Source organism: Marmota flaviventris, chromosome 13, assembly GCF_047511675.1.
Source record: "Marmota flaviventris isolate mMarFla1 chromosome 13, mMarFla1.hap1, whole genome shotgun sequence".
Classification (NCBI taxonomy): domain Eukaryota; kingdom Metazoa; phylum Chordata; class Mammalia; order Rodentia; family Sciuridae; genus Marmota; species Marmota flaviventris.
This window is the reverse complement of record NC_092510.1, coordinates 74,492,684-74,504,994: the sequence shown is the minus strand read 5'-3', so window position 1 is coordinate 74,504,994 and position 12,311 is coordinate 74,492,684. Positions and strand designations below refer to the sequence as shown.

General features: G+C 39.9%; 1 protein-coding gene across 1 annotated transcript in view; it reads left to right on the top strand.

Moving 5' to 3' along the window:
• The first annotated feature begins 2,351 nt into the window (after window positions 1-2,351).
• The window catches only part of Grin3a (glutamate ionotropic receptor NMDA type subunit 3A), a 179,727-nt gene continuing 169,767 nt past the window's right edge, over window positions 2,352-12,311 (top strand). Inside the window, exon 1 of the mRNA XM_071600459.1 lies at window positions 2,352-3,050. Within this exon, the coding sequence (XP_071456560.1) occupies window positions 2,352-3,050 (699 nt within the window). The remainder of the gene's footprint in view (window positions 3,051-12,311) is intronic.

Sequence of the window (12,311 nt, the reverse complement as noted above, 5' to 3'; positions counted from 1 at the left end):
CAAATTTGTACAAATAACTTTTCTCACATTCACTTCCCTATTTTTTAAATATTTATTTTTTAGTTGTAAGTGGACATAATACCTTTATTATTTTTTTCTTTTTATGTGGTGCTGAAGATTGAACCCAGTGCCTCACACAGGCTAGGTGAGCGCTCTACCTCTGAGCTACAACCCCAGCCTGGGTTCCCTAATTTTTGAATGGGAGCAATCACATTAATCTTATAAAGTTGTTGTGATTTGACAGTAATGTTATTTCAAGTACATTATTGCAATAGCCTCAAATCTGGTTGTTTCTATTTGTGCCTACCTTCCATCTACTACCAATAGAACAGCTCTAATAAAGCTTCTGTCCTATAGTCTTCTGCTCAGTCCCCTGCTGCTATTCCCCCTCACCCCATTCAGAGGAGAAACCCAAGTTCTTTACTGGCTTATGCTGTCTGCCACCTCTCTGCCCTGAACTGCTACCACTCTCTCTTACCCTGGATTATTTTGCTGGAGCCACCCTGGAACCCTTCATGGGAGATTTTTTTTTTTGTTTGGTTGGTTGGTTGGTTTGATTTGGTTTGTTTCTCTAGCACCTTTGTCTTGAAAAATCATTTTGTGCTGAGGGAAGCAGCATTCAGTTTGCCAGTCTTCTTGGGATTTTTATTTAACTAGAGTGTCTTCATCCTAAGGATTAAAACATGATGGAAACTTTAGCTCATGAATCAAAACAACTCTTCAGAGCTAAAAGCTAGCTACATTTGCATAACAATTTAGCAGAACCAAACAGCAGGGCAAGGTCAGGTGAAATAAATTGCCAAGGTCATGGTTCTCTTGAAGTGGTATTGGATTCAGAATTGCTGATCCTCAGTGCTTGCTGCCCCATGGATATCTCTCCCACCCTCCTTTGTAAATGATGCTATGATATAAAATTAATCCGGGTAAGAGTGGAAACCATAGGCCTGCCCTTAACCCTTTCCTTTGCTGGAACTGCCTGATTATTCAGATCATGGAGAAGATGGATCATATGCCCATTGACCTCACTGTATTGACAAACAAATGAAAAAAAAGTTAAAAAATTTTAAAAATTACTGGAAACCATAACCTGGGGATTCTTGGCCTAAACTAGGAACTACTGTTGACTGTGTTTAAAACTAAATGTATCTTTAATCACTTCAATTTCTTGAATAAATAACTGCCTTGAATTCATTTCGTTTTAATCCTGACAACCTAAAAACACAAGGCTCCTTAAAAAATACAGAGGTCCACATGCCAGAGAGCAAGAAGCTGGGGAGATTAAATGTGTAAATAATTCTTGGTTTAATACCCTTAACTAGAAAAACCTTTATAGCGGCTCATCAAAGGGAAGCTCCTTAAAGTCACAGCCTCTTTGAATCTGTCTCAGTGAAGCACAGGACTTCAGATCTCCCAGGCGCAACTCTGAATTCAGAATTTTAGGCGACTTGGGGTCCTTGTCCCCTCTCGGCCTTACGGTCTCAGGGAATTTCCAAACTACAGACTCCCAGGTTTTGAGGGAATAAGACTTTTCCAGGGGCGCGGGATGTGCCACCCGGGAATCTCACCATCAGTGGGCGTTTAGCGCAGCCAAGCGACAGACTGGCGCCAGGTCTCAGCAACAGGGAGGCGCCGGCTGAGGCGGGGAGAACTTTGGCGCTCCGAGCAGAACCACCCTTTGCTGGCCAGTCGTGTCGCTCCTCCGAGGAAGCAAGCGGCGTTGGCGACTGGGAGGAAAGAAAACGGAAGAAAGGAAGAGAGGAAGTAGCTAGGCGAGGAGGAAAATGAAGCCAGCGCTGGGGGATCCGCGGGAGGGTGGCCGATAGTGGAGCAGGGCGGATTTGGCTGCTTCCCCGCATCCCGGTTGTGAACGCCCTCTCCAACGCGACCTCAAGGAAATAAGTGAGTCTTGCCGGGGCGGAAAAGGAAAAGAAACCAAGTGAGAGCATTGCTCTTCTCTCACCTCTGCTCCCTCGGAACTCCGACTGCTTCTCAGCCCAGCCGTCTCGCCGGGCAGGACGCAGTGCCCTAGGCGCCCTGCAGATGGGGCGGTCAGGGAACCCGCGCCCAAGCCGCGGGTGACAGGCGCTGGCCCGCCCGCCTGCCCCGCTCGGCGGACGGACCCGGCGGGCAGAGGATGCAAGACAGAGGAACCCGGGAGTAGGATCTGAGACTGCTGAGTACGCGCTAGACTCCAACTTGGATGGCCCAGAGACCGCTCTAGTCCCTGGGACAGCTTCACCGCGTCCAGTGAAGCTGCGCTCGGGACCCGGAGGCGGAGACCTTAGGCGGCGGCTGCAGAGGGGCCAGCAGGGCGCAGGAGGGGGCGCGCTTTCTCCCTGTGGGTCTCAGTAATGAGGAGACTGAGTTTGTGGTGGCTGCTAAGCAGGGTCTGTCTGCTGCTGCCGCCGCCCTGCGCGCTGGTGCTGGCCGGGGTACCCGGCTCCTCCTCGCACCCGCAGCCCTGCCAGATCCTCAAGCGCATCGGGCACGCGGTGAGGGTGGGCGCCGTTCACTTGCAGCCCTGGACCACAGCCCCACGCCTAACTAGCCGCACTCTGGACGGCAACAGGGCAGGTGCCCAGAGGGATGAGCCAGAGTCAGGGACTTGGCGGCCGCAGGCGCCCTCGCAGGGCGCACGCTGGTTGGGGAGCACTTTGCATGGCCGGGGACGGCCGAGCGCCCGAAAGCCAGGGGAGGGCGCCGGGGCCGAGACCCTGTGGCCGCGGGACGCCCTCCTGTTCGCCGTGGACAACCTGAACCGCGTGGAAGGTCTGCTGCCCTACAACCTGTCTTTGGAAGTAGTGATGGCCATCGAAGCGGGCCTGGGCGATCTGCCGCTTTTGCCCTTCTCCTCCCCTAGCTCGCCATGGAGCAGTGACCCTTTCTCCTTTCTGCAGAGCGTGTGCCACACTGTGGTGGTGCAAGGGGTATCAGCGCTGCTGGCCTTTCCCCAGAGCCAGGGCGAGATGATGGAGCTCGACTTGGTCAGCTCGGTCCTGCACATTCCAGTGATCAGCATCGTCCGCCACGAGTTTCCACGGGAGAGTCAGGTGAGAGGAGTCTGGAGCGTGGAATGGAGCTGTGCGCTGCTGGAGTCGGGACCAGAGCGAGGGGGAGGGGGAGGAAAAGGCTGGGGGGAGTCTGGAGGGTCTTGGGGCTTTATAACTTTGATATTGTTTAAGGATTAGACTATGCCCATAGATGGTAGAGAGAAGGACGTCGGTAGAAGTTGAATGAAACATTTTAAGCGCACATGGAAATGAAAGGCCAGGCGCGGGGGTCGTGGATGGAAGGAAGTGGGGAGAATACGCGGGGGCGGGGGATAATGTTTTGATTAGCTGGGAGAAATCCAGTGAATGCCCAACGGAAGTAAAAGTCAAGTTTCAGGACCTTGGAAAGCGACCGAGATTCTGAAGACTTGAGGGAAGAGTGGGGGTGGGGATCCCTGACTGCTACAATTTTACCCTCCCAAGAGGAATTCTGAGAGCATGTGGCAGAAAAAAAACAGCATCTGCTCTTTATGACTTCTTCAGAAGGGGTGTCTGAGCCTTGGGCGATGGTGTAAGAAAGCACATCCCTCTGAATTGTTTTGAGTAAATAGAATATCTCCAACTAGCACAGCAGCATAGGCAAGTAAGAGTGGTTTATAGTCTTGGGTATTAGAAAGCTTTAGACATAGTATCTGATAGTGTAAAAATGCATGTAGAAAGTCACTTGGGGATTGCTTCTTTGTCCCCACCTTACTTCTATGTGATGTGGACTCAGAGGCTAGTATGCAATTGCTGTGCTCAGCCCATTTCTGCTATCATTCTCCAAAAATAAATGAACAAGGATCTAATTATTTAGTTTCCTATGGGTTAAAGTGCTAAGTATGTCTTCAGAGAAAAAAAAATATGAACCTAAGTGTTTACCAATAATATGAAGAAGTGGATATTAAAGAGAGGTTAGGGTCCTTTTAGCTGAAGAAGTGTTCTACATTTTATATATTGCTCTTATGACAATGTCAAGATGTATTAGCCTTCACAAAATATTTATTAAGCAAATAGATAACTGACATTGGCCCCATTTTAAAGATTGAGAAACCAAGGAAAGTTCAGAGTCTGGATGAATATTGCTCAGTGTACTAATAAGAGTCCAGGCCCTGGAAGATTTCTTATTCTACATCATTTTCAATTCTGTCCCTTTAGCTGAAAAAAAAAATCATTTCTAATCTCTCTTCTTCCACTTTTGATATATATGCAGACATAAAAGCTAAAATGAGTAAGGGCAATATACAAGTGAAAAGTTTGATGGAATCTATGTATAAAATATCAAGGGAGTACTAAAGATTTCTTTTTCTAGAAAAATGAATCTTCCATTTTTAATCTTTGAAAAGGCAAGTACAAACTACTTTCAGTATTTGCCCAGAAGATTCCCATTTCATGATGAGCTAGAGATTTGATCTGCAGAGTGCAGGCTAATTAACTTTTATCTAAAATATTTCTGTCACCAGAATCTGAATGACTGTAGGAAGCAGAAGGGAAGACACAGAAAACACAGGTGCACAACACTGCCAATGGCCAAAGGGTTATAAACATGAAATTGCATCCATAGGGTGCAGCATTATTAATATACATACAGAATCAGATCTAATGAAATGCAGGAGTCAGCATTGCTTGCTTCTCATCATTACTTCTTTATTACCTAATACTTCAGAAGTTGCCAATAGTGGTCACAGTCTCCAGACTCCCTTCCATTTGCAGATTGTTTGGCAAGAGTCTTAAAGAGCAAGAATTTTCTCCCAAAATGAGTGTTCCTTAGTTAGAAGGGAAATTGCCTGTGTTGCATGATCGATGTGTGCGGTATACAGCACATTACACCAAGGAGAGGAGGAAAACCATGAGACAGCATCCAGAATCAGTAAACTTCAGAGCTGTGAGATCACTGGTGGATATAAAGACCTTCAGGGACAACCCTTACAAGCTGGCTATAAAATAAATACTCTGCCAAGCACATTTATTTCTGTATTGCATTTCAGAAATGTATTTTAAATCATGGTTGCCACTGTCACTTTCATGGTACACATTTTGAGAGGGAGGGATTATTGTATTAAGGAGATCTAGTTTGTTCAACTGACAACATTTTCTTTCATCTCCCTTTGGATTTTAAATTCAAATATATCTAACTTGTCTCACTTTTAGTATATCATGTCATTCTGTAATATTCTATATTAAAAATATCCTGCTTAATGTCAAGTCACTGTAATATGTAATTTTAGGATATGACCATACTCTGCTCTCAGCAAAATTAATAACTGATCTTTCCCTTGCTTCTCCTGAAAGTGGACCTTTCTCTATTACACTGATTTTTTTTTAACTTATAAATATTAAAGGATGTCAAAGTCATTTTTCACATTAAATAAAATTGACTTAATTTTGTCACTGTCCTTGAAGTCTACTGCCCAGTGACCTAATTTGTTGATTGTACCAGTGCCTGAATAAACTATTCTAAAAGAAAGTGGAGTTAACCGTACAACCAACTAAAATAAAATTATTTCCCTTATATTCAAGCAAATCAAAGTTGCTTTTTGAGTAGGAGTAGCAACAGCTGTTTTCTCTCTCTTCCTTTTTTACTGCTTCCCTTCATAGGAAGGTTTTTAATTAACAAATAGTGACTTGGTAACATCCTGCCACAACTCTTGAACAAAAAGAGATACCAGTAAGGTGATCCAATTCCTGAGAAATCCTTACTGCTTATTTCAATATGCTGTTTGTTCAAAACATAAATACATAGGGTCAATCATCAGCTTAGAAGGGACGTACTTTTTTTCAGGCAGGGGAAAAACCCATTAAATGTAAGTTAAAGTTAACTACCCACTTTTGGTAAACACATGCATATTGTGAGCACATAATAAAAGCTTAACAACACATTCCACAAAGTAGGGGGCCAAAGTTCACTTCCATCCAAAAATTTCTGACTTACCTAGCACACGCAAATTCCCACTTGAGGCTAGCCCTTATTATTAAAATGATCACTTCTTAGTTATAAATTCTATTCCTGTGACCTTCAAGTAACGGATACTACATATGAACCCAGTTTCATTTATATTTAAGTTATATTAAGTTCCAACAGTTATTTTTTTCTTTCTCTTCCCTTCCCATACTGTTTTCTTCTAGGGGTTTTAAGTAGTTTCTTCCAAGTTAAATCCTTAAAATTTACCTGCTGATACAGTGACAGATGTACACTTTTTTTCCAAAATATATATCTCATGTTAGTTCCATATTGGTTTCATTAGGCAGAGTTAATGAAGTAATATAATTGGCATAGATTCAAACCTTCCCAATTCAAAAATGACTACATGAGTATTTTCAACTTTTATTGAATATATCAACCACAAGTTTGCCTGTCTTATGAACCATACATGCTAATTAATATGTTTATTTCCATGCAAGTGTTATAGATAGTCCATTTTTCTTTGACAACACAAAGTTAAATACTGACACCCATTTATTAGAATTTGACTAGCACAGCATAACTTTTGCAAGGTACAGTAGACAGAAGAATGAGACCACTACACAACTTAGGTGCTTCGTCAGGGTTCCAGTAAAGGACAGTTGTTTTTAAAACGTCTATTCTCAACTGTGTTGTTTTTTCTTGAGTTGCTCTACAAAAAGCTCGGCTCACTCTCCTCTGGGGAAAGTATTTTTCTACAATTCTTGATGGATGGCTGATTGTAGCACCTAATTGTTGCTCACTTGAAGATAAACCATTTCAAATTAAATGTCAAGTGATGAAAACTTTTCTCAGTAGTGATCTTTTCTAGGTTCCTCTTAAAGAGCAGAGACCTGGGATTAATTTGGAATTTTTTTAAATTTAGTGGTTTATTTATATTATTTGTTTATTTTTCCAGATAAGTAGAGTGGAAGAAAGAAACTAGCAGACACCATTTATTGGGCAAGCAGTCTGTCTAACCCACATTTCTTTGTGTTTACCACAGGAGTATCATTTAACCCATAAATAATGTATATTTGTTCTTGATCTTTCCTGATCATTGTATCATGGAGTTAATTTATGATTGAATCTGTTGAGCTATCTGAATACCAATTTGAATGTCCAATCCTTAGTGATTTATCTTCTGATGTTGCAAAGGACATAATGGATTTGGTACCATTAAATTTTTATTTCATGAACACTCTTAAATTCCAATCACATTGGTTAAAAGAGCACAATGTAATGGAAAGTATATGAAATAATGTCAAAAGATTTCCAATCTACTTCTGCCTCTTTCTTACTTGGCCATGTAAACTTGGACATGTGACTTTCTCTTGGAGAATCTATTCTGATCAGTCAAATGAATGTTCCTTATCAATCTGAGAGAAGTGTTTTATGAATCAAATTAGAAAGTGAGAGTATTTTGGATCAATTGATAGTATTAGTCAAATAACTCGTGGAAAAATGATGAATATAATTTGATAAGAATCATTAAATCCTAATTCTTCACTAATTCTCTATTAGTTATCAAAATGAGATATGATTCATAGTATAACATCTCCATCCTCCACCTTGCTCCTTACCTATCCCTTGTATTTTTTTTTCTCTTAAAAAGAAAAAAAGTAAATATTTTTAGGGGGATAAAAAAACTAGGTTCCTTAAATAGGTTATACACTTGCCTAGAAAAATGAGACAGGCCGTAGTACTCTTTCTGTATCAGTGACAGTTCTTACCTGTTATATCCAATACAGCTTCCGGAAACTTGGGAACTATTATAGAAGCTATGGCAAGAAGCCCAGTGTTTTTGAGAAAGCTTGATCCTTCATATAGGTCACAAGTTTTTTCTACATGCAAATTTATCATTCATGAGACTACTAACACAAGAGTTCATCCCACCCACCTCCATCCCATTGACAATACCACTATGCACACTACTTGGCTGGCTCATCCAACATTTTTTTTTCATGACTAGCCTTTCTTGAAGAAAAAAAGCAGTGTATTGACTTACATTGGCATAAACTCTTTATTTCATCCCAGACAGACAATAAGTACCTTTTCCCTGGGCAACTACATGGGGCTATCATAGCAAAGCATTGTTCAATTTGATGACACTACTGAATGTAGAGATGAGAAATCTCATTTTCTTTTCTCCTGCCTACTGTCCCTACTGCCACAGATAGAGAAGAGCACAGCACTAGAAATGTGATTCTGAATCTATAAAACTAAACAATAAGAAAGAATATCTCTTAGCGTCTGCCACATTGTTTTTGAATGAATGCAGGAGAAACAAACTCATGGAAATCTGAAAGCCACTACTCAGTTGTCTTTCTCTGATCTTTCCTTTATGGGATGATGGGAGAAAAGAACAGTGGGGAAAAAGCAAGCTAAGAATAGTCAATTTTCTCCCCTTCCTTTAACCTGATGCCTCAGCCATATTCTCAGATCTTTTCCTTTTTTGAAAATGTGTAGGACTCATGCACTTTCAGGAGAGACTGTCAGCTGTGTTTGATCTCCTGCATTGATGGAGCAGGTTCATCCCTGACCTGGGTGATATGTCAGCAGGAGGGAGCCCTAACACCGGAAGGCTGGTCTCTGTTTAGCTGGGACTTGTGTAGCAATGGATATGCCCCTTCAAGGGTTCAAACGATGAACTTTTAAGCAGGATGATTCTTAGTCGTGCTGAGTTATTCCTCATCATTATTCATTTGAAACATAGATTTAAGAAACATTTTAGTCATGTGTATTTTTGTAGAATTTGTGCTTTTCAAGGGTTCTTCACAAGTACTCAGTATTATCCTCCTCACAGCCCTGTAAGGTAGATGACAATGTATAAGCAACATATAAAGAAGTTGAAAGAGCTTATGCACTGATGGAAGTGAGAAGTCCTCAAAAGTCCTTTTTAGACCAATAGCTCTTTCTGGATTTAACATGTTATCAGTCTACAACCAAAGAACTGAATAGACCCATCCTGGATAAAAGGATCAAAGTTTGCTTTTTAAAAACATGTTAAATATTACATGTTCAACCATGGGAATTTAATTAGTTGAATCATGATATGGAATACTATACAGTCATTTAAAATAAATATATTGGCACAAGTAGAAAAAATTACAAAAAAAATGTAAAAATGCTCCCTTGTTTCAGTAAAAATGGTAACAGAAATGTTAATATAAAACCAAGTAATAATTTGATGGTAAAAGTCCACATTTTGTCTTCTCTAAACTTCTAATTTTCTAAAACTACATACATATATTTATCTATATGTATGCATATATGTGTATATATATAATTCTATACAATTAAAAATAAGATAAAAAGATGTTACCTTCATACTTCCACATCTATCCTTTCAATACTTTAATATGAAAACAAATTCCAGAAAAAATATCTTGCACAGCATGTTTAAATTTATCAAAGTCCTTTTTCACCTAATTTATCATTTTAACCTCAGATATGCTTTGTGAGGTGTGCAGGACAAATATTTTCATTTTTGTAATGCAAATGAGGAAATTTAGACAATAACGAAAAGGAGTTAAGAGACTAGAAGCACAGAGCTATGTTCGAGTCGTAGCTCTACAACTCCTTAGACATTGGACCTTATGAAACTTGCCCAGTACCTCCATGTTTCAATTTATTGAATCAAAATGTGAATCTCTCCTGAGTTTATGGTGAGGACCACATCGTGTGTGTAACATACTGCACAGCGGGTTCTGATGATGATCATGATGATGATTACTCATGTCAGTACAGCAGAATGAATAAGAAACTAATCGGAATATGAAGTCAAGTATTGTAGCTGATTATTCAGGGAACTTCTACATGCATTTTTAGTATGTATACAATATAATAATCAAGCTTAGGACATCCTGCCTCAGCAAACCAAGTCTGAGAAAATGGAGAAATCTGCGATTTTGAAACCCTACTTAGCACCCGACCTGTCTGAGACTGGGAAGCAGGTTCTGTTCCATTTTATACATTTTATAACTGGAGGAAAAACACTGAAGAGATGTTAAGGTCGAGTTCCTGTCTTCTAAAATACAGTGATTTCACTCCCTAGTAATCATGACCTAACTGATGTTTTAGGCTTTTGTTAAAAAGGGCAGAGTCTAACTTAACACGGAATAAAAGTTCAAAATTTTCCCTTTTTTTCCAAAGGCTTTATCTGTATTAATGTAACTGACTGTGACTTACTATAATCCCAATAACTAAGGGATACTTAGTACCCCTGCCATGTACTAAGGCTTGTAGTAATAGGCATCTATGAAGCAAACTCTTTGTGTTTTATTAGATGCCGACTATATCTAAACCATTTGGTGCACACAACCTGGAGGGACTTTTTAAAATGCAATTGCTTTTCTGATTACAAAAGTACTGCATATGTGCCACTACTCATGCATGTCCATAGATAACTGTGAGTAACATTTTCATGCATTTTATTCTCTCAATTAAGGAAAGCCCTATTGACATTCTAATTATGCATTGGCATCAAAGAAAAGGAGAAGAAAGTAAAAGAAAGTCCATTTTTAAAAATTCTGAGAAGTCAGATTTGACAAGGCAGTGGAAGCGTGGGAATTTTGAGTTTATGATATTTCTATATTAAAAGGTGGGATTTTCCTGTGTATTTCCAGCCTGCCTTTGTATTTTTTAATGATTCTGAAAGCGGCTGAATCTGTACAGCTCCAAACAATAGTTCAACCGACATCTTTCAGTAGCATTCTTAGGAATGATTTAGAAATGGGTTGCCACTACTGCCCTCTCAGTTAGAGGTAGTCATTAGCTGAACTTACTGAACATTAGAGCACCAAGCACTTTGATGGCTACACAAACTGCAGCAACCTGTTGGTGTTTTTTGTATTGAACTCCTCAACTCGAAGCCAATTAAAAGTTGGGTTCATATTCCAGATTAAAATTAAAAGCTACTGACTTTCATAAATAAAGCTAAATGCTCATCCATGTCTTTACTTAAAAGAATTATGATCAGTTTGGGTTATGGAATGCTATTTGTTGTATCCCAATCAGAGATTCTAAAATGGGGATTCCATTAAACAAATAATTTGCTTCTTTATATTGTGAATGTAATAGAAGCAAGTATATATACAGATACACAGAGAGAGAGAGACGTTGTTGTATTGAGTCTCTTCGTGCATTGGGTTACACACACAAATGCTTCAGTGTGTATCTAAAGAGGAATGAGAAGTCCACACCTGAATGAAACCAGTGTGCACCTGGTCACAGGCACAGAGCGCCATCTAGTGGTCTCCAAAATACAGCTCTAAATTGAAGCATCCTAGGAATCCAACCTCAGGACTGGAAAGGATTCCAAGCAGCTATTACTAGCTCCTTTCCTGGTATTTTGACTGTGGGAAGTCTAGGTTAATCCACCAAAGAGCAGAACTTCTGCCTTCCATTAAGAAAAAGATTCAACAACCACCCTCTTCTGCCAGCATATGTATAATTGCAGCTATAAGCCACAGAGTAAGAAATCTCAATGTGTGTGTCCAGGGGGATTGAGAGAAAAACATGAAGGATTTTAATAAATTTAGAATTGCATAGAGGTTATTTATTAAGTTAGTTATTTGTACCATGGATTGAACCCAGAAGCGTTTAACCACTGAATCACATCCCCATCTTTTTTCATGTTTTTATTTTGATCAGGGACTCCCTAAATTGTGAAGGCTTGCCTTGAACTCGTGATCCTCTTGCCTGGAGCTCATGATCCTCTTGCCTCAGCCTCCTGAGCCATTAATATTACAGGTGTGCACCACCACACCGGCTCTTGAGGATACTTTTTAAATAATTGTTTTGTATCACTATGTTCCTAAAGCAACATGAAAAGATGCAGCCATTTTATTGTGTTAAGCATATCATTTATTTCTGATTTAAAAAAATATATATTCCTGTGGGTAATTCTGAAATTTAGTAAAATGCTAAATAATGAAATTGTCCACAAATCCAGAGCCCCTAAATCTATAGATATATGTGTGAATTATAAAATTAAGGTCATGCTATTTTATTAATTCTCTTTTAAACTCATCCATATATAATAATCATCCTTCTGTGTCATCAGTATTTTCCATTATTTTAATGGCTGCATAGTTTGCCTCTGAATGGGTTACTTAATGATTTATTTACATAACCCTTGTTGTTTGATCAGGTTTTTTGGTTTTTTGTTTTCATTAGAAGTTACATAGCACTGCCACTAATGAGACTTTACCAAACTGCTCTTCTTAATATTCTTGTCGTTTCTTATGCTGTGGAGCTCCTTCATATTTGGGTTCCGTGAATTTTCTCCCCCTTTTTCCTGCTCTTTCGTTATCTTTTATTGATTATGCTTCTTATCT